Below are 22,793 nucleotides of genomic sequence, written 5' to 3'. Positions count from 1 at the left end.
ATGACAGGTTTAAAATACAGTATAACTCTTCCATAAAGCCAGCCATTGAACTGGATAAGAACTGTAAAGCCCTTAGTATACATAAAGGGATATAGATATTACACATAGCAACAAACTCGAGGAAACATAATATTTGTACAGAACAGAATGCTGGCTTGAATGGAACAGAATGAAGGGTGTAAAACCTGCAAAGACATCTGGAAGGGCTTTTCTCCTCCCCACCAAAAGGCATCTGAATGTTGTTTGTGGTGGCAGTAGTACCACTACCTGCAGAGGTCCAAGGACCCACTCAGCCCCACTTTCTTTATATAGTAGAATTGTGTGGCGAGTTCAATACTGCTCCCACCCCCACTTCAGTAGGCCAACTCTGACAAGAGAGTAGGACCATCCACCTGTCAATTAGATACCAGAGTATTGATGGGTGGGTGGCACTTGTCAAAGGTAGTCCCTGAGGGTGGGGTGGGGGTGAATAAAAAGCTGACTTGCTGGGTCAAAAAAAATCCCCACCCTGATCGAGGACAAATGAAGCATGCTTGTTATCCTAATCTGTTCTTCTTGTCCCTTAAAGGAATAAATAAATTAGGATTTTGATAAATTAAAGGCCCATATTAAGATGTTTACAATTATGGCTTTGAAACTCCCTTCGGTAGTGGTAATGATGGCTGTTCATATGCTTTCTTAGTCATAGCACCTAAGTGGACTTGACAGATACAGCCAACACATGGGCTGTTAATGTATCTGGGTGCAGAAATGAACCACTGGCTAATCCATCATTCTCCACCAAGCAATACACAGCCTTAAAGGAGAACTGGAGCTGATCTATGTGCCCAAGTCCAGCTAATACAATAGTCCCAGTCTCACAGATTCAATGTACAGTGGTACCTTGATTTGCAAACAGGCTGGTTTGCATACATTCTGGATTACAAACACATCAAACCCAGAAGTGCATGTCCCGGTTTGTAAACTTTTTTGGGATTACAACCCATTATTATTTTTTATTCCGAACAAAAAAGTTTTGGAGGCCCCATTGGCGAAAACACACTTTGGGTTACAACCTGTTTTGGTTTACAAATGGACCTCCAGAATGGATTATGGTTGTAAACCAAGGTACCACTGTATTAATATAATTGTGTAAAAGAACAACAGTGGAAGGGCTTCCCTGAAATCAAAAGGGTAAAATCATGATTTCTCACAGTATAATTTCTAAGAGGAATTTGTTTCACACTGGAAGAGTTTAGTCTTAAGAATATTATTATGTATGAAATGCTGAACTCATGGTATAACGTTATTATACTCGATAAAGAGATAATGAAACTTAATTCCATCTTTAACTGTGCTTCATCTGCTATAAATAATATACCTAGCACCTGTGATCCTACCAATATGACAAAACATCATCAAAACCAGCAAAAGATACACAGCTTTGTAGCTTGCTCAATATTTCAGGGCCAAACAGTAACACATTAACACATTCCTGCCAGGAGCTTTGATTTCACATTAAGACAATTTCTTATTTTGCAGATGTTTACCATCCATCTACATATGGATACAAGGGAAAGCCTAATGATTTGTCCCAGTGCAGATATATTAAGGATAAAAGTGTGCACTCTGCTCCTTTAGTTTAGGAACTTCGAAAATGCAAGCACAGACTTGGATTCAGTGCAGTTATAATAATGTATAGGAATTAAGGGTGATCATGCCTAATGGATCTCATGGTTTCATGTAAGAACAAATAAAACAAAGCCAGGCTTAAATTTCAGTTCTTCTAGACAGATTCAGTATCATTTATACTTGATGTATATTTATCTGAAGTGGACTTACATACAGCACTTGCACATTTCTGTGCGTACTGTCAATGTCAATAAAAGCCAAGCAAAAGCAGTACAAACATTTCCATACATTTTATTTTGCTGTCTTATTGTATAATGTTTTATCTAGAAAAAACTTATAAGGGCTGGGATCCGAAGGCCTATGTGTGCACAAAGGCCAGAGCTTTTCCATTCCTCATACAAGCACAGTTACTTTCTCTACCCTTCTAAACCACTAGTGGGAGTCCTGTGTGGTACTATTATTGAGAGTGGACTTGTGATACCTCTTGGGAATATGAGGAAATGTATAAGACATTTCAAATCCCAATAAACTTTCAAAATTTGCAACTAACTTGCTTTACATTCATTCAGGGGCTTAGTGATACATTTTGATCATAAAGAGCATACTGATTGCTTCAAAGAAACCCAAACAAGATAGAGACAGTCTGCTCACATCCCACATGATTTCTTCATTATGTTCATGAAAAAGGAAGGCAAGAGAGAATTCCATGGCTTGAAACATTAATTGTGCTTTAGAAAAACCCTGTTCACCTCTTTTTGTACTGGCAATTAACACACAACGTAACAACTTGAGTAAGCTGTTTATAAAACTATCAAAATGCATTTTCATTTCTATTGAATTCTTCTCTAGTGAATGAATTTTTTGGGGTCAAAGGTCTTCCTTTATTCCCATAAGAAAATATGTGTGTGTATATAATATGGTGCTTTCTTCATTAACTCTCCTTCAAAAAATGTTTACTACTGCTTGGATTACTCTGCAACCAATTTACAAAGGTTAGAACCTCCTGTAATGAAAAGCAATTTGGTCTTGGATGTTGCACTGAATAGACCAGAGAACTTAATTTTTATAAGACAAATGAAACTCAACATTAAAGTGATGCTGAGGTTATTTAACTGGATATCTGCTCTCAAATAAAAGTGGGATATGCAACTTAGGGCAACACTTCTGAGTAAGAAACAATATAAATTAGAAACTGAACCTATTCATTTATTTTTATTTATTTCATTTATTTATTAAATTTGTATACTGCCCTGCATCCAAAAATCATAGGGCCATTCACAACATAAAAATACAAAATGGGAACAAAAAGTGCATAATAAAAACAAAAGCAAACAAGTAACTCCGCTCCCAAATTTGAAGTCTCCTGTTCAGAAGAAAGAAACCCCAATTATATTAAATGGTGTCATAAAAATGCAGCCGCAGTCAAAATGGGATGGCTATGTGTCAGAGCAGAAACACAGTGCTATAATAAGGTTACCAGATGTCCCGGTTTCCCAGGGACAGTCCCGGATTTAATCATCAATCCCCTGACAAAATCTATCCATTCCAACTGAAGTTGAAAAGTGTCCCCGGATTCATTGGAAAAAAATCTGGTAACCTTATGCTATAATGTCACAAGGCACAGAACTGGGTAGACAGTGAATGGGATAGAAGGTAGAAGTGGAACTACTGTATTGCTCATCTCACTTTTCAGGCGAGGAAGCCAGTGTTTGTCCACAGACAGCTTTCCAGGTATTGTGGCCAGCATTACTAAACCACTGCTGGTGGTTGGAGGACCATGATGAGTGCCAGAGCGCACAGAAATGCCATTTACCTTCCCACCACAGTGGTACCTATTTATCTACTTGCATTGGTTGTTTGCTTTTGAACTGCGAGGCTGGCAGAAGCTGGGACAGAGCAACAGGAGCTCATCCCTTTGCGCGGATACGAATTGCCAACCTTCCAATCGACAAGTCCAAGAGGCTCGGTGGTTTAGACCACAATACCACCCGCGTCCCTTAATATATTGTACCAGTGTTCAGTAGAGATAAAAAAGAGAGAGAAGGCATTAACCCATGAATTAATGATCTATAACTAAAGGGAAAACTATATGAAATTTATTGGATTGACCAAGCAAAACAATGTTCATTAGGCCTAGTAAATAGACTTTAACTATGATGACACCTACAGTTGGAGACAGTATATCTTTGACTGCTGGATATTGAGGGAAAATCACAGAGCACTATTAAAAGATCCTCTGCTTGTGAATTTCCTGCAGCATATAGCTGGTCATAGCCAAAATAAGAGTACTGGACTATTTAGAACATTGGACTTCTTGCAACTGGACTAGTTCTGAAATTATCAGTTTTTTTGTTTTACAAGATATGGTGATAATTCTTACTTTTAATTGCACAAATATCAGCAAGCTACTCAGTTACTGACCTGCAATGCAGCCAACCTAAAGTACAGTTATAATATAGATTGGTTGTGTACTTGTCGTTAGTGACATGTTTTCTGTAATCAAAAGACAAGAATCTGATTTTTCAAAAAAGGGAAGAAAAACTTACTGTCTTGGACCGGATTTCTTTGGCGTAGAGAGGTTTCAAGAATTCTGAATCTCCTTCTAGCTTTAATCCTTTTTCTGTAATCCTTAGATTTCCCATTCCATCCTGAAATATAAAAATGGTTGCCATTAGCCATGATTTCATAAACTTTAGGCTGTCAAAAATGTATTTCTTGTGTGTGGGGGGGGACCATGTAAAACACTGGGAGGCACTGTACAAGGCAATCAATTGCATTATCCTTCTGGCTTAGGCTTTCTGAGGAAATTGTGTTTCAAGCAATTTGAAATGTCCCCCCCCCCAAGCTGCTTATCTGCGTGAAATATGCCCTTTGGCTTGTCATCTGAAGAACAGAGAGGTGAGAAAGAAAAATGATAGGTGGCGTTTAATGTTAACACAAAACCATTCATTGTAGCAAGTCTAGCTTTCAACATTTATACAAATACTGTCCCTTCATTTATGACAAGCTCAGGACACAAAAGATGGATCTGCCTGTCAGAAATACCTACCTTTAAAATTGACAGCTTGCCATTAAAAAACAAGTATTTTACAATCTGAATTATCTCTCTCTGTGTGCATAATTAATTCAACATCTTATTTGGGACATAATAAGTCCAGGTTTTCAAAAAACAACAACACACATTTTAGATAGTCTAACAGGCTGCCCATAAGAAAGAGAAATAATCTGTTGGCTGAAATAATGGGGGCTGAAAAGCAGTTTGCTGGAATATGAATGTGCATTTTTTCCAACTCTCCCATCTCCCCAGTTTCTTTTATTTATCTAGTAGAATAATAAATCCTTATAGGCAAGCAAAATATATCTACATTCTTACTACATTTTTACTTTAATGTCTCATAACCATGTCACCTGTTGCACCAAACATCTTAGTAGCTGAAGATGTGTTGGCAATGCATATGCATGTGAGAGGCAAAGTTATCATTAGGATATCAAAGAAATACACAACGATTCTAAGATGCAGAACAATTTTTACATTTTAGGAATATATAGAGTTAACAACATGGTAGCAATTTCAGAAATTTGTACCCCAGTTCATCTTAAATTCACCAGAGCCCAAATCCATCAAGAGCTCCTAGATCAGTCAATGGTCTCCATGGTTACTCACCTACAATGTGGGGTTTTTGTGTGTGAGGCTACCCACCAGTATGAAAAATGGTTACTTTTATTGCTGCCCATCTAATTTTTTTATTGGCACCCATGGAACTTTTATTAAGATATGAGTACTGGCATCTCATATTTTACAAAAAAGAGAACTGCTTATAATTATGGGTGCATTCATACATTAATGTTAATTAATTAATGTAGCTGCATCTGAATGACATGTGATTGTGCACAGGCATATGACACTGAATCCAGAAAGATCCTAAAAACGTAATGAAAAGGGTCTGGGTGGGCTTTTGCATGCTCCATGAACACGTATGGGGGTCCAGAATGAAGCCCCTACATAAAACAAAGATTGCCTGTATATACCAAAAGCCAGGTTGCAAAGAAAGACACACACACACACACACACACACACACACACACACACACACCGCCTTTGCTGGTGTGGCTGGCAAGTAAACTTATACTTCATAGTTGAGTCAGCTAACATAATGGTGTCACCATCTGATTGACAGGTGAGAGACCACACTCACCAAAGAGGTCCTGTGTGGCTGGGGGAGCTCAGAATCTACAGCTCATGGTACCTAAGCTCACGGTGCATAGATGTGAAAAAAATATTTACAACAAATGGTGTGAAATGCAGGCTGGCTGTAGGCTTCTAGCAGATGTCTGCAAACAGTCTACTTCTTTTAGAAATTGTTTAGTTATGTGTTTTCAAAATGTAATGAAACAACTCGCAAACTATAATAGAAAATTTAATAGATATAAGAATTCTGTTCCTTATGGTTTGCAATGCAATACAACGATATTCAGAGGCACGACACACACAACTGAAAAAACCCTAAAAGGCTTTTACCATGAGAAGTTTGATATTTTATCAAGGCAGACCCCTCAGGTTTATTAATTCATGCTGCATTTTTCCCTTCAAAATTTTGTGTGTGTGTGTGTGTGTGTGTGTAAAACGGAAAGAGTAAATGTAACTCACAAACAATGGAAATGCCATTTCTGACAGCATAATTTTAAAGTTATGAAGGAGGGAGTGAAATAGATCTCACTGCTGACATAAAGCTAAACATGCTGTTCTGTAGCCACTTGAGACCAGAACAAAAACCCTGAGGCAGTTTTTTTTTAAGGATTACTGAATATACCTTATTATCTTAGGTATTTAATGTAAGAGGTGCATGAAGTGTTGGGGTGGTCCTTCTGGGGGTAGTTTGTCCATAGTGTTAGAAACTGAGATATGAAAGCTATGAGCTAAATAGCACCTTAAACCTAGGTTATGGGTGCAACAACGGAATGTCTAGGTGCCCTTTTTAATAACAAGAATACAAAGCTGAAAATGAATGAACTGCAGCTAAAGTATTATGTTCATTTTATACATGGTCTAGCCCTTCCCCTGCCCACCCTCCTAATATTCTTAAGAGGTCCTCTTCTCCGGCCTTCAGAGAGTAGGTGGAAGCGGGGAGGCAGAAAAAGGACATTTCTTTCACTCTGCAGTTTTAATCTGAAATCTTAGGCACAGTACTGTGCCCAGAGCTCGGAAACTGCTTGTGCTTATGAAATTCCCTTTCGCAAAATGCTCCTAGAACAATGGGAGTTTCTAACACTGTTTGTCCACCTTTGGTCCCCACCCTGCACTCAGTTCTCATCTGTAGCTCCTAGAAGCTGTCAGCTTTGACTGGCCAGCTGTAGTAACGGTCGCCTCCAACCTCTTGCCCCACCCTTCTCCTGCCTCTGCTCTCCGGCCAGGCAAGGACGCACCAGGGCAGGGTTGGCAGACGTATTACTTTTATCAAACACAACAAATAAGTCTCAGTAGAGCTGCCACCACTCCCTCTTGTCCAGGGGACCCAAAATCACAACCCAGGGAGAAGGCTGTGACCCGTTATTTTGGCCGTCCCCCTACTCCACAAGCTGTATCCACAGTCTTGCAGGCTGAAGTTCTACGGTAGAGCGTAACCAGGCGTAAGGCTAGGACTTAGCTATTCCCCCCGGAAAGGCACACAAACTAAAAACAGTTTCATTCTAAAAAGATTTATTTTAAAAATAACATAAGAAACATGCTAAAGATAGCAGGCACATCTTTTGGAACGTTACAGATGAAAAAATAACAAAAGAGCATAGTATAACTAAGTCTACATACTCACAACTCTAACACAGAGATAGGACAGTTGAAGTTCTTTGAAACTCTGCCAGGTGAAGACGATTGAAGATCTCCATCTCAAAAGATGAATAGTGGCCTATTAAGCTGGAACAATAGAGCCTGGCATCTTTGCAATTTGCGGAGCAAAAGCAGAGAGCAAAGAGCAGATAATCCTCTGATCTTTTATTCCCAATTCGCAACTGCGTCGTAACTTTCAAGCCAATCATAAGACTCAAATTATTTTTGAATGCGCCAATGATCGGCTTGCTGGTCAATCAATTTACCTTTTGACAGCTGGGCCAATTTAGGATTCAACTTTAAATCAAAGGCTTCCTCCCTTCCGTGGAAACTAACCAGAGATACATTCCCAAGCAATTCAAGGACAGATAGCATCACTGGGAGGGGGGATGTTCACACATTCGAACACAGGTGTTAAATCAAGACTTCCTTGGTTCTAATAAACCTTTCAGCTGAGGAGTCAGCTAGTCTAGGGTTTTAAAGATACACAACTTCTTTCCCAGGGCCCTTGTGGCTGGTGAAACTCCCACAAGGCCTCACTCCCTTTTGCTTGACCAAAGAATAATTTTCTAAATAATTCTAACTTTACTACACCAGCTGAACCAGGTGAGGGTAGTTGATGGGTCTCAAACCCTTGGTGAGTTAGGAACTTTCCTTGCATGCAAAGACAGGCTCTGGCAGACTAAGCAGATGAGACTAATAGTGAGTTTAATAGTCAAGAAGCTGGTTTCTGAATGTGCGGTGGGGGGTCAGATCTGTCTCATCAACCTGGGAAGGTTGATAAATAGTTGATCTAAGAGAAGGAAAACTGATTCTAAACCTCCATTGCCTTGTGTGTGAGGGAAAGGCTTTGGGAAGAAACCCCAAGGAGAAATCTGTACTTGCTGCCTTGCGGGACATCTTTGAGAGAATAAAAGGCTAAGGAGTAAACTCTACACAAATCTGGAGTTCTTAAAGATGGTTAGATGGCACCTTGTATGCCTCCTTCTGGCAACTCCTGCAGCCTAGCTGGTGCCAAAAGCATCTCTCTGCTTTCCTTTGCACCATATCAGTGAGGCTGAAAGGTGGGCCTTGTCATCTGGGCAGCCCAGTAAGGTAAAGGGACCCCTGACCATTAGGTCCAGTCGCGGACGACTCTGGGGTTGCGGCACTCATCTCGCTTTATTGGCCGAGGGAGCCGGCGCACAGCTTCCTGGTCATGTGGCCAGCATGACTAAGCCACTTCTGGCAAACCAGAGCAGTGCATGGAAACGCCGTTTACCTTCCCGCTGGAGTGGTACCTATTTATCTACTTGCACTTTGACGTGCTTTTGAACTGCTAGGTTGGCAGGAGCAGGGACCGAGCAATGGGAGCTCACCCTGTCGCGGGGATTCAAACCCCTGGCTTTCTGATCGGCAAGCCCTAGGCTCTGTGGTTTAACCCACAGTGCCACCCGCGTCCCTGGGCAGCCCAGTACCTCTCTATATATTGCCCAGGCTAATATCCTGGAGAGGTCACTATGCAGTCTGACTTAATCCTCGGAGGCATACTCCATTGTCTCTTGAGACAGACAGATGTCAACAACAGCATAAGAGAATAGGTCACATTTATTTGCATAGTTACTTCTTCCCATATACCCCCTTGCTGCCCTGAAAGTCTCAGTACCTTCTGAAACTGCATTCCGTTGGATGAAAGGGGCTGCTTCCCTCCCTGTTCTCATGTAGAGGCACTGTGCACAGGTGTACTGAGCTATCTAGATGCTGTTCAAATAACTTCAGAGTTGAATCTTACAGGAAATAAGGCTGTTAGTAGAGTGAAATTTGGACTTGTTGGAGTTTGATATGCAGGGCCTGCCTGAACTTCCTGCAGTGGAAAACAGATGAGGACAGGGAAGGCAGTCTTCAGCATTATTAAACCTAAAGGCTTCATTAAAGGTAACCTATAACTTTTACATGCATGATGTAGATAACTGTGCTAATGAAATACATTTCTATCCCAACTTTCCTCCAAGAAGCTCAAGGTATATATAGTTTTCTCTTTCCTGCCCATTTTATCTACATTTTATCTCTGTATGATAGGCTAGATTGAGAGATGGCAACTTGGCGAACGTCAAATCAAACTTATTCTATTTTTAATATATAATAATGCAGCTTCCATAATTATTGTTTGAAATGCCACTGCAAGCTTCTCTATCAACCTTTTTATTATCCAGAAGCTCTTGTGGTTCAGAACACTGGCAATTATTGTGTGTCATAGAGTTGCAAGGTTCTGCAGAGAGAGGGGGGGGGGAGGGAGATACAACCAAGCCCTTTAGCACAATGTAAGTGATGATGAGCTCCGGCTTCAGAGGTGTGAGAATTCAGGGTATCATATAATTTCGAAATAGAAGTGATAAGCAACTCTTCAAGGGAGATGTGTGCTGTGAATTGTATTGTTAGAAAGGAAAAAAAGATGGAAAAGAGCAAATTCTTACAGTACCACTGAAAAATGCTGGCTTATGTATTCCAGTGGGGTTGTACCAAACATTAGCTAAAACATAAAGGGCAATGAATGAAAATGTGATTAGGGCAGCACCAAGCAGTTCTGATTACATTCCCACAGTGCCATCATTTGCTATTATAGAGTGAGTAGGAATTATTTCAGCTCCTTGCAAGCCTGGTGTAAAAAAAAACAAAAAAAATACACCTTTTGAAGCTCTGAAAAAGGAATCACACCCACACAAGATTTTCCTGGTATATACATTTCAGCAAGGCTATGTGATTCAAGAGCCAATATACAGCAGCCTATCATGCTTCCATTTAGCCAAGTTACATGTCAGGCAAGCCAGTTCCATTTAAGAGCTGAGAAAAGACAGCTCTTTCAAAGACGACACAATCCTACTCGCTCCTTAACCTGACTGTGCCAAAGATGTAAGAACCAGCATCAGTTTCTGACTCTGGGGGGCCCTTCGGCAAGATGCATTTGGGCCCTGCTGGACTTGGCCAAAGGCCCACCTAGAGGCCAACCAGATTCCTAGGGGAACCTCCTTGACACTATTGCTGCTGGCCTGTAAGACAAGGCAAACCGGGGCTGCTGGTCCCTCTTCTAGCTCCTGCCATACTGCTCACTCACTTAGAGCAGACCATAGCTGTCAACCTACAGATTTGAAAATAAGGGACCAGCAGCCTTGAAAATAAGGGACCAGTAGCCAAAATAAGGGACAGGCAGCCTCACCTGTTCCAGGCACTCCAGTCTTCCTGTCCTCCTGCAGTCTGGTCAAACTCATGCTAGTAGCTTCAAGAACACTGTCCAAACAACTTTGTAACCAGAGGTTCAACTGAATTGAATCTGAATCACATGCACCACAAGGCCTATGCAGCCTCAACTTAAGATGGCTCCCCGGCCTGGCTTTGCACTGCAAAGTTTGCAGCAGCACGTGCAACAAAATGGCATCCAGCATTCAAAAAACTCCTCAGCTTGCATTAACTAGCCACACACAAGGCATGCAAGCTTCACCCCCCAGTCGTTCTTAGGTTTCTTATTGGGTGAGTAACACAGCCAAGCAACACAGTTGGAGCCTCCTTCCTCCCTGGCCGGCAGGGAGGGAGGGAGGGAGAGGAGCTGCTTCCTTTGAAATTTAAGGAACATCATTTAATGGACATTTATGGGACATCCATCAATAAGGGACAACAGTGGAACATGGCGCTGGAATAAGGGACTGTCCCTTCAAATAAGGGACACTTGACAGCTATGGAGCAGACAGGCAAACAAGCATTTACCAGCAAGGCAGAGGAGGAAGAGCTGGACAGATTTTGGGCCTTTTACACTGGTCCTGAATACGCTATCTCAGCTACACTGATAAAACAGAGGAAACAGTCTGCTCATGTGTCCTACTGGCTGTGCTGACAATGAGAAATCAATTATGAAAAAGGAAGAATAGGGGAGGAATTCATTTGGTCGGCTTTTCGCAGCAGACCAACAAGATTTGCTGTTCCTGAGCTTGCTTGCAGACAGGAATGCAAAACCTAGTTAGGTTATATACACTGCCCCAGAATTTGTACTGCTTTTCTATTTCACAAAAGGTGTGCACAACAATACTATTTTATGTAAATGATGTGCACAAGATTCATATTTTATGGATGAATGCTTTGATGGAATTGCTCTATTGGGTAAGGATGTTATACTTTTAAAACACTTAGAAGTCATTTGAGCATGTAAGCAGTATATGCATAAATAAATAAATGACTTTTATGTTTTATAAACTGCTTAGAAGCCATATAAATTTAATAATAATAATAATAATAATAATAATAATAATAATAATAATAAAGCTTTGAATTGTCTGGGCTGACAGTAGTTTTCCAGGATCTCAGCTAAGGGTCTTTAACAGACACAAGTGCCATTCTGTACTTTCAGCAAACAAGACTGTGTCATCATTCCTAGACAGAGTCTGTCCTAAGTCATGCCATACCAGGCAAGAAGAGTGGCTTTTCCTTATTGTATCATGTTTTAATTCTATTAGTGTTTAATTAGTTTTTGATGACTATCTTTTTCTATTTTATCTTGAAAGCTGCCTTGAGTCCTCGTCTTGGGAAAAGGTGGGATATAATTAAATACAACAACATCCATTTTTCAAATATACAACAAAACAAACTAAAAAGCATAGCAATTAAATCAGTTGAAAACAATTAGATCAGGAAGTTCAAATGGAGGGAGAATGCTTGCCTAAACACCTATGCCTTCAAGAGCTGATGGAATGCCAAAACTGATGGGTATTTTATCAGGCATTCCACAACACTGGTGCCACCAGTGAAAAAGCCCTGCACCATGTCACCACAAGCCATAATAATCAGTTCCACAACACTGTTCAAATACAGAATAATTAACAATACAGCATAAAAGGATCCCATTAAAATATAAATTTCTATGATTAATTTTTTTGCAATAAAACAATCCTCTTAAAACAGCACAGCAATTAAAACAGGACACTCAGGCCAAGAGATCAAGGGGATGTCTGTGTAAACAGGTACGTGTTCAAAAGTCAACAGAATGCCAATACAGGTGGAGGCCCTTGTATTTCAGCAGGGAGTACGTTCCACAACACCAGTGCCAACCACAAACAGACTAAAGGTGTGGTGTAACATACGGCAACCACCCCTGTTCATATGTAGGTTCATTTTTATTTATTTTATTTGAAAAGTAGAATTTACTGCTTCACATTGAGCATGAAAAGATAAAAAAGGCTTTAATTAATACTTCCTTTAGCACCTGGAACTATAATCATGTTAGCAGTAAGTAGCAGCAACCAAGGGTCTCTGTAACAGAGACATGAAAGACCAAATTCACCCTCTGACATATGCCTCCAGCTTTCCCCTTCCAGTCTCCCTAGGAAGAGCAGCAGTACAGATAGCACATAGAAAGGTAAGGCTCCCTTGCTTGCCCATTTGCATGAGATGATAAGGAGAAGCCATCCTTTTTGCCCTGTGTGGCATCAGTCTCCGCAGTATAATCCTCTGCTAATTCCGAAATTACATGGTTTAAAATTGGTTTTAATATCCAGGTCACTACTACACTGTATGTCTAAAGAACTTACATCTGTATTTTAAAAAAGTAACAACATAAAAATCATGCTGTCTTAGAAGGTTTCAAGACCATGACTTCTGTGATGTCCATAACAAATATAAAACCTTAACCAATGACCCTCAACAGCACAGCCAGCCTTATTGCCTCTAGCACCAGGAGTCATAAAGCATAGGTTGATCCTGAATGGCTGGTGGTTGAATAGTTAGAAAAGCCAGAAGTGACAGCTAAATTTCAAGCATAACAGACCCTGAAGTACTCCATAACTACTGAATCTTCAGGTCTTATATCACATTTATAACTGTGGCAGAAAAGCACTTCTTGGATGTAATTTTGATATATTAGCTATCTATAAATCCAACCTGAGCCCAGGTCGCCACCAGTAAGCCTGAGGTGTCACAGAAGCAGACCTCAGAGTTCCTAGGAAATGTGAATTACAGTTAATTACCAACCTTCCTTTCAGCTGGATTGAGAACAATGAGTTATTTGACCAAGTGAAAACAATTTCTACCACAGCTGCTTTCCACTTATCTTAATAGCACAATTGTTGTTTTGAAGTGTTAAACAGCTTTAAATCTACTACAGAAAATGTCACATATTTAAAGGAATTTTAGTTTCAGAAGAAAAAAGCTTTTAATACCACCTGACTGGGGGGATCCCATTAATGCTGATTTAAATAAGCCTGCAAACAGATCCCCCAAAATCTGACAGGGTGAGTATTTCGAATCCGAAGTTAAACATCCAGGGTGTTTTCGCAATGTCTAAGGGATTCATATATACTTCAGTAAAATAATATACAGTGGTACCTCAGGTTAATAACTTAATTCATTCCGGTGGTCCATTCTTAACCTGAAACTGTTCTTAACCTGAAGCACCACTTTAGCCACCCACTGCCACCGCCCCGCCGGAGCACGATTTCTGTTCTCATCCTGAAGCAAAGTTCTTAACCCGAGCTATTATTTCTGGGTTAGCGGAGTCTGTAACCTGAAGTGTATGTAACCTGAACATAGGCCATTTCCCCTCCCACAGCATCTTATTAGTATGTGTATCAGTAACAAAGGTGGATGTTTGTGCAAATAAAATGTTAGGACCTGAAAGCTGCCAAAACCGGTTCATGCTCCATTTCATTTTAGACTTTCTTTATGGTTAAATCAAAATTCAGGAAGAATAGAATACCAATCCACATAATGATAAAGGAATGCAGCAGGGGAAATTCACTCCTCCCTCATCTTAGTGTGAGGGAAAGTTAAGGGGAAACCTGTGTGCACTGTGCAGTCCATCACACACACAGTTACCATCACAGAAACTATACACCACCCTCAGCATCTGAGATAAAAGTTTTGTATCTAAGATACAAAGTATATCAGAATCTATTTCTGCTTCTTCTCATTGAGGAATTTTGTGCAGACACACCCCAATGTGCATCTCCTTTGTAATATTAAGACCAAAGAAGCAGGTACTGCATTTCTAAGTAACAAAAATCTTTAAAGCAGGAATCAGGTGCCTTTTCTTTTCTTTTTTTAAAAAACAACACCTGATTTAGTTACTGGGTTTATATATGTTTTCAAGTTCTGTTGGTGAGAATCTCCCAGAGCAGCAGTTTTGTATCACAGCTTAATTCTACCAGTTTGCCTGTTTGAAAATAAGAATAGCAATAGGCACATCACAGTGCTGGTGTGCTTTGAACTATTCAGCTGTTTCCTAAATTATGATGAAAACTAGCACATCCGTTTTATCGTCTGAACCACCTCTCATATTATACAATGCTGCATAATGGGGAAGGATAAAAATTTATACGCTGCTGCTGACTGCTGTATGTCAAAAAAATAAGAAAAGAAAGAGAGACCGTGATGATAAAAACCTGATTTATGAAACTGTCACTTTATTGTTGCTGAATGAGAGAGGATTTTTAGTGGCGTGAAAAGGAGATCAGTTTAACAACCAATTACAGAATGATGGTGTTAGTGTAGAGGAAGAGTTTAATACCAGTACCACTATTTTTGACATTACAGTGAAGAAAGAGGTATTAAATCTCTTCTCCATGCCATGATACCTATATGTAACCCACTCTCAGACCTTAAGGTGAGAAGAGAGTAGTAGTAGTAGTAGTAGTAGTAGTAGTAGTAGTAGTAGTAGCTGTCGTCGTCTCATCACAAGAGCTTTGAGGACTCATTTTGTAATGTGTGTCAACAATAAACCTGTAAGAGCTTTTAACCTTTCCTTGTATATAAACAAGGATTTTTTTATTGGATTCAAGTTAGATTAGAATTGCCGCTTTATGACTGTTGTGAATTATAATGTTTGGAAATAATGCAAATGTATTCCATCTCTCGTACTCTTACTTTACAGTTTTGACTTGATAGTTTATTAGGCATTAAGTAGCTATTTATGAATAACAGCAGGTGAGGCAGGTTCTACTGGCTGTTTGTCCATGAGACCTTTGTTGTTGTTTAGTCGATTAGTTGTGTCCAACTCTTCGTGACCCCAAGCACCAGAGCACGCCAGGCACTCCTGTCTTCCACTGCCTCCCGCAGTTTGGTCAGACTCATGTTGGTAGCTTCAGGAACACTGTCCAACCATCTCGTCCTCTGCCGTCCCCTTCTCCTTGTGCCCTCAACCTTTCCCAACATCAGGGTCTTTTCCAGGGAGTCTTCTCTTCTCATGAGGTGGCCAAAGTATTGGAGCCTCAGCTTCAGGATCTGTCCTTCCGGTACTTTACATTTTATGGATTAAGAACATATACTCCTGCCTACTTTCTTCATGGGTACATGTGGTACACATTTGCTGGGTACCTGTGGTCACTCACTGCTCTCTGCTACATGCCCTTAATGTGGGACATGACAGTGTAAAACTAGCACACACACTTGCACACATAGTGTGCACTCTATTTGATCCTGAAATCTTCATCTCAATGTAAATTATGAAACACATACAAATCCATTTTAGTAATCCTTCCATTAACTTGGGGACTTGTACTTTTGCCTTGTAAGGTAATCCTAGCCTAGGAATCCTGGATTTGGATTGTTTTGGAAGTTCATGGGCCTTTAATAAATGAAGCTGCTGATGAGCAGAGGACTTTATAGTTAACTGGGATTTAAGCACAATAGTCCAAGCTAAAGATCTGGTGTATCAATAATTGTCAGTGGTTTGCACTAAAAAAACCCTCCCAAACTTATTCATACAAATGGTCTACTCACATTCATAACATTATGTGGGAGGCAGAAACTCACGTGCAATTGGGGCACTGCTTCTGGGGGCCTCTCCCAATATATATATGGGAGCAGAGGTTTTTTTTGCTTGTTGGCTTGGTGTCTTGTCAAAACTGCCACATCTACTAAAGGCTAGCAATATTTACATGGTAAAGTTTTCAACAATCAGCTCTTCTGCAGAGTTGAAAGAATAAAAAACATCCTCTAAGGAAGTAAAATTCACTTATAATAACTTATCTCAAGACCAACAAGTAAACCTAACAGAAAGCTGTTTTCAGAAACTGTTCAGAAGACACCTGTGAACAACCTCTATAAGTGTGGCAACCCATGATAAAAAAAATACAGACCCGATCAGCTGGCTTTTTGCCTCTCTGAAACTTAACCAAGTACTGCAGAAAATGCTTGTGCTTGCTTTTACCAATTTGCTTTTAACGGTATACCATTATGCTGAGTAAATACTTTTCAAGATTCCGCCCCAAACACCGCCCTGGCCCAAACAACCAACACACCAAACACACTGGGGAACTGTTACATGGGAATATTCTGCATATCCAATACTAAGGAATAAAAGTCTCACAAAAACTTTTCCAAGGGGGAGAAAATGTTAGTACTTTGAAATATTATCTATCTTAGGTGGTTATGTCATGTTGGGAGATAACAAAGGGAGTTGTGATGAATGGTGTGGACTGAAATTAGAAGATCTACAAAACTGTAGAAAATGATCCTAACCCCCCAAAACAAATACTATGACTATAGAGTTATAAATTAAGCATATATGGACAAATGTGAAGGGGTCCCAGCTCTTCAGCTTTCCCTTGTTGTCATGAATGCTATTAGTCATTGTAAGAAATAGAATGCTGAACTCGACAAGCATTTGCCTTTGAAGATTCCTCTATTGTGAAAACCTATTAGCTACTGAACATTCTCAGTCAATTTCTGCATGTCCAGAATGCAAAGACTTAGAGTTGTCTCCTCCAGCCATTAGGGTAAAAAGCCCAAAAGATCTGGATAAATTCCATTCTGATTTCCAGTCTATTCCCATCCGTTTGTTCCTAGGGCTCAATCTGTTCTCATGTAAAAATCAATTGGCATTTACCCCCCCCCCTTGGTGTAACAGTCAGCTTACGGCTGTATTCAACTTCTATTTGAGTCAGAGATAGTCTTTCTGCTGACTTTAGTAGGAATTATAGAAAGCCATTCAATGACACTGGAATAATTCCTTAAGCAAAGAAAAGCAGGAGTGTAAAATATGACTTCCAGTTAATTTTTCAATTAACTTGCCACTGTAAAATTCATTTTTATGAGAAAACTTGAACCATCACCTGAATAAATAAAATAATTTTCTCTTGTGTCTGAGAATTATATCCTCTCCCCACATAAATTTCATTAGGAAAACATTCCCTAACCAGAACACAGTGATATACATACATTGTGTAACATTGCATAACATTATGGTAAACTTCTAAATATATTGGCCGTTATAAGCACATGCCTAGAACTCTTGGATCTGATCTAGGGGGAAGAGTACTTTCTGCGCGAAAATGCAAGACAGTCAAGAACCTCCACAGACATCAGCTGTAACTTTAAGAACTTGTCCTTGAGCTTGCTTTTCCCTCTTCCCTCCTCTTCCTTTTTCCTCTTGTGTCCTGTCTTTTTAGATTCCAAGCCTGATGGCAGGGAATCAGAAAATGATTTCTGTAAGTCACTCTGAGAGCCTTTTTGGCTAAAGGGCAGGGTACAATTTTTGCAAATATATAAATTAAAAAACTGTTCTGTGGGGGAAAGACTCAACTGCTGGCATGCTTTAGGCTGATTATGAACTGAAGCATGGCTAATTTAATTTATTTCTAATAAATTTAAGTACTTTTTATTTGGAAAACTACTCAAAAAATACAACAAGGAAATATTAAAAGTGGCTAGCAAGCAGTTAATAACAAAACACTCTCTCTGCAAAACTCCCTTTTTAGTACAACAGCAGCACATTTTATTAACTCCCGCCTGCCTCAAAATGTAAAGCCTGCCTTTCTACCCTATCAGGACTCCCAAGGTGGTTTCAAATTTACCAGCCATGCATATCTTATGGAACATTTGTTTTAGGGACATTATAAAATGGTTCATTTTCTTATAAGCATTTTCTGTATTATTGCCATATTCCCAACAGCAGATATCAAGACTTCATTCAATAAAAACAATAATTCAGATTATGCCCATTAAATTCACAACCTGTTTAGCTTTGCATCTACCTTGCCAACACATACACAGCCATACAGGAATTCAATCTCTTAACTATTTAGGCTCATGCAGTTTATTATGGGGAAGTGCTAATACTAAAATTGGCTCAAGTAGCTCCCAATTTCACAGATGGAAATAGAAGTAAATTTAAAGCTTTACTTTTTGCACTGATGAATTGCAAGTATCTGCCAATCACAGAATTAAATAAGGAGTAACAGGTCAGTCCCCACCACCTCCCAGAAGAGACATCTGTTGGAAAAGATGTGTCAAGTCAAAAGGCTCACTGGAAATCAAACAAATATTTAGCATAAATTTCTGGTGGAGATCTGGTTTGTTTGTTTTTTGTCCTAAAAGCACACAAATGCCAATAAAATCAAACACATTTTAAAGCCTTTTCTCACGAGGTATAAAACTATTAAGCTTTTTAAAGTGTGGTGATGATTATGATTCACCCTTTGCAATCAGGACTCAGGACAGGTTACAACAATTTGAAATGCAGAATTAAAAACAGTTAAAACAAATTAACGTCATTGGAATAGGGTAGGTTTCACATCTCAGGTGTCAAAGGCCAGGGTAAAGTATAAGGCTACCAAAGGCACAACCACAAAAATGAATTAATATCAAGAGCTTCCTAATTTTAGGCTAAACTCACCCTTACAGACTAAAACAAACAAACAAACACAAAACCACCACTTTTGGTACAAATAAAAAATTCTGAAATGGTACAGCAGAACAATCTGAAATGTTATTTCACTTTATTCTTAAGTATTTATATATTTTTTAGACATACATAACAAATAGATGTATAATCTGCATCTCTTTCTATCAGGGTAGCTAGCATTCTTTCTTTAGGGGAACAATCATATGTCATGACACCACTTTTCCCATGGGACAGACTGTCCCAGATTTCGAAGAAAATGCACTCAATCTACCGCTTGAAGCAGGGGTAAAGCTTTTATCGTTATTTTTTAAAATGAGGAAACCTCCCCTCAAGCTCTGAAGGTATCCTACTATTCTGAAGGACTGGATGATGTCACTCTGATGATATCATTTTGATGACATCACTTTGGGCCAATCTCAGTTTGCACCTATTAATACAACCAACCTAAGGGTAGAATTCATTATTGTATTTTACAGTCCTTTGCCAGTAGTTCAATCCATGTCATTACTTGAGCTTGGGACTGAAGGAGCTAAAAACATAAAAGCAAAATATTACTCTATAAGAACAATAAACCATATTTGCATTAGCAAATTTGACCACCCCACACCCTCAAACAAACAAACCAGACATGAATTAGAGACAACAGGAACTTTCTTTTTGGGAATACACAGACCAAAGTCCAAAATAAAAAAAAATATCCAAGACAAAGATTATTATTAGTCCTAATCTACATTAGTGGTGTTGCTCTCCCTGTCCGTAAATCATAACAAATGGCTTTCTATCATATGCAACACATGGGGACATCTCAATATTATTCTTAGATATTCGCAAGACCAGGGTTTTTCCACAACTACAACAGGCATAAGGAATCAATACATGCAGGCTTCAGCAATGATAAATAAAATTCAGCCGAAGAGGTAGACATTTCTTAGGTTGCTTCAGACCCTTCTGTGTACTCACAGAGCACACTGACAACATTAGCCCTTCAGCTAAATAGAAAAAATAAAGCAAAACAAAAGAGGTGTTCAAAAGTATATCCTACTGATCATTTCTCAAGGACTGCTAAGCGAGGAATATTTCAGATTCCAGTGGAGAGTAGAAGGAATGGAACACAATGGCTAGGGATGTCTAGCAGCTTCCTTTCAAGTTACTGACTTGAAATAGTTCATTCGGGAAGCAACTTACTTTAAAATCAGATTCCCCTGTCTCAAGAAGCAACTCAAGAATTCTTCTCTAAGAAACCACTATGGAATTTTTATAGCAGCATTTGTCACAAAAATATATGATGTAGTTCCTTTTGCTATCAGAATATACTGAAAAATAATTTAAACTGTCTCCCAGAGTTATCTATAGTGAGTCCATGACATTGTTGTTAGCAAGCAGACTCCGAGAACAGCATAGAAATGAGGAAAATAAGCTACTGCCCTCAAATAGATAGGCATAAAAATATTGGTTTCTAGAAACAAATGCTGATAGAATTATTACTGGATCCAGAACATATTAAAGTGCCCCTTTAGTTAAGGAAAGTAGCCCCGCCCAAAGGTTCTGCCATTATAAGTCTCAACATTCTATAGCTTATAAAAATGGCACAGGCTGAGCTAATAACTTGAAACCTGGCATGATCTATCTGATGAGGACTACGAATGTGCCAAATTTCCAATGAATGCAAGAAAAATTGTCACAGCTACAGCAAGTAAAAAGTGACAGATGTGGAAGCTCTGTCACGTTTTTTAAACCAATTTTTAGAATTTCACATTTCTTTCCCATTTTGGTGGGGGGGGGGGAATGGTATACTTTATTTAGGCTCATCAAGAAAGGCTGTATTTCATTGGTTTGATCAACAGCAATTTAAAGCTATTAATGTTCTCCTGCCATATTATAGTCTATGGCAACATCTAAGGTGAAATCACCTAGGGATTTCTGAAGTTTTGTTTTTGGTTTTGTTTTGTGGCCAGGACTAGAATGTTTGCAGAATGAGCCAGCCAGTGCAATGTCTACTCCTTTTGCAACAGTGTGGTGGAATGTTCACAAACGTATCTGGGCCCAAGGGCAAATCAGGAAACTTGAGAAACTGTTGTAGGCACCACACAACCACCCATGCGCCACACGACGATACCTCAACCACACAAGACCCTGCAAGCATGCAACTACTGAAAGCATACAACTCCACCCACCTCCAACCCCCTGCAATGCAGGAAACACAACCAAACCACCCTTCTCTTCTCCTCATCCTTATAGAGGCTAGTAGCTACTGACACCACCGGAATGCGGGTGGCGCTGTAGTCTAAACCACAGAGCCTAGGGCCTGCCAATCGGAAGGTCGGCGGTTCGAATTCCCGTGACGGGGTGAGCTCCTGTTGCTCAGTCCCTGCTCCTGCCCACCTAGTGGTTTGAAAACACATCAAAGTGCAAGTAAATAAATAGGTACCGCTCCGGTGGGAAGGTAAATGGCGTTTCCGTGCGCTGCTCTGGTTTGTCAGAAGCGGCTCAGTCATGCAGGCCACATGACCTGGAAGCTGTCTGTGGACAAACGCCGGTTCTCTCGGCCAGTAAAGCAAGATGAGCACCGCAACCCGAGTCGTTCGCAACTGGACTTAACTGTCAGGGGTCCTTTACCTTTTTTTTAAAGCTACCGATAGCTACTCTCTTCTTCATTAATTTGTCTAATCCTCTTTTAAAGCCATCTAGGCTAGTGGTTGTCACTGCCTCATGTGGGAGTGAGTTTCATAGTTAAACTATGCGCTTTTATCTGTCCTGAATCTTCCATATGCTAGCAAAGGTTCAGGTACGCAATCTATTTTTGACCATTCAAGTGTGTCACTAAAAGTCAGTTGTTCAGTCACAGAATCAGTTGTATCAGACCATTCCAGGAGCAGCATCTTTTCCTACACCATTAGCTCCTCTTGTAATGCTTGGTATTGATTTTTCTTTTATGATCTTTCAGTACATTTGAACATTTCTATGTTTTTGCTGCTAGCAATCTTCACTCAAATGTTCTTGTTCTTCAAGCTTTAACAATTTTCCAGTCCCGTGAATCAATCAAGACAAAAGTTTTGGAGGCTCATGAAATCTCTAAGTCAACGGCAAAACAATTTATTGGGAGATATTGGTAACAATTGTAAACCTAGACTTGGTTATTACACATATTAAAAGCTCCCTTTTACAGAGTTCTTTAGATAGATAGTGAAGCAGTCTGGAAGGACAACATTCTGTTTCTTTCATTATATCTGGGGCTGATCCTCATACAAATTGGCAATGTAAAATGTGAAGATCCCCTGATGACTTGCTTACATTTTGACTGAATGGGGCCTTATATTTCAGGAAGACGACTTCTGAAAAATGGTTCTGTTTTAGGGCAACATTGGATATAAACATACAGTGCTAAAATCCATGCAGATTTGGGTGTGTGGAAGCAAACGAGTTTTACTTCAGACTTGAGAATGTGGACAAGGTGCTTGGATTGGTCAGGGCGACCCCTTGCCTTCTGGATCCTTGCCTCTCTTGGCTGATAAAAACTAGCAGGGAACTAATTAATTAATATTTCCACTCACTGTAAAGCCCTCATTTATTTTCCTAACTCCCTTCACCTGCTGCAGCCCTTAATTAACTGCACTGCTTCTAACATCAGCTTCACAGTCCCCTCCTCACTTGATTTCCCTAAAAATCTGGCAGGTTCTGACAGGATGTGTGTTGGGAATAGGCAGAACTTGGGCTCAT

General features: G+C 39.8%; 1 protein-coding gene across 1 annotated transcript in view; it reads right to left on the bottom strand.

Annotated features, from left to right (window-relative positions):
* SGCD (sarcoglycan delta) overlaps window positions 1-22,793 on the bottom strand; it is a 410,207-nt gene that overhangs the window by 113,761 nt on the left and 273,653 nt on the right. The window contains exon 5 of the mRNA XM_083728761.1: window positions 4,158-4,259. Within this exon, the coding sequence (XP_083584887.1) occupies window positions 4,158-4,259 (102 nt within the window). The remainder of the gene's footprint in view (window positions 1-4,157; window positions 4,260-22,793) is intronic.

This window comes from Podarcis gaigeae, assembly GCF_964106915.1.
Source record: "Podarcis gaigeae genome assembly, chromosome: 2".
Classification (NCBI taxonomy): domain Eukaryota; kingdom Metazoa; phylum Chordata; class Lepidosauria; order Squamata; family Lacertidae; genus Podarcis; species Podarcis gaigeae.
Note: the sequence above shows the minus strand (reverse complement) of the source record. Positions and strands in the feature narration are given on the sequence as shown.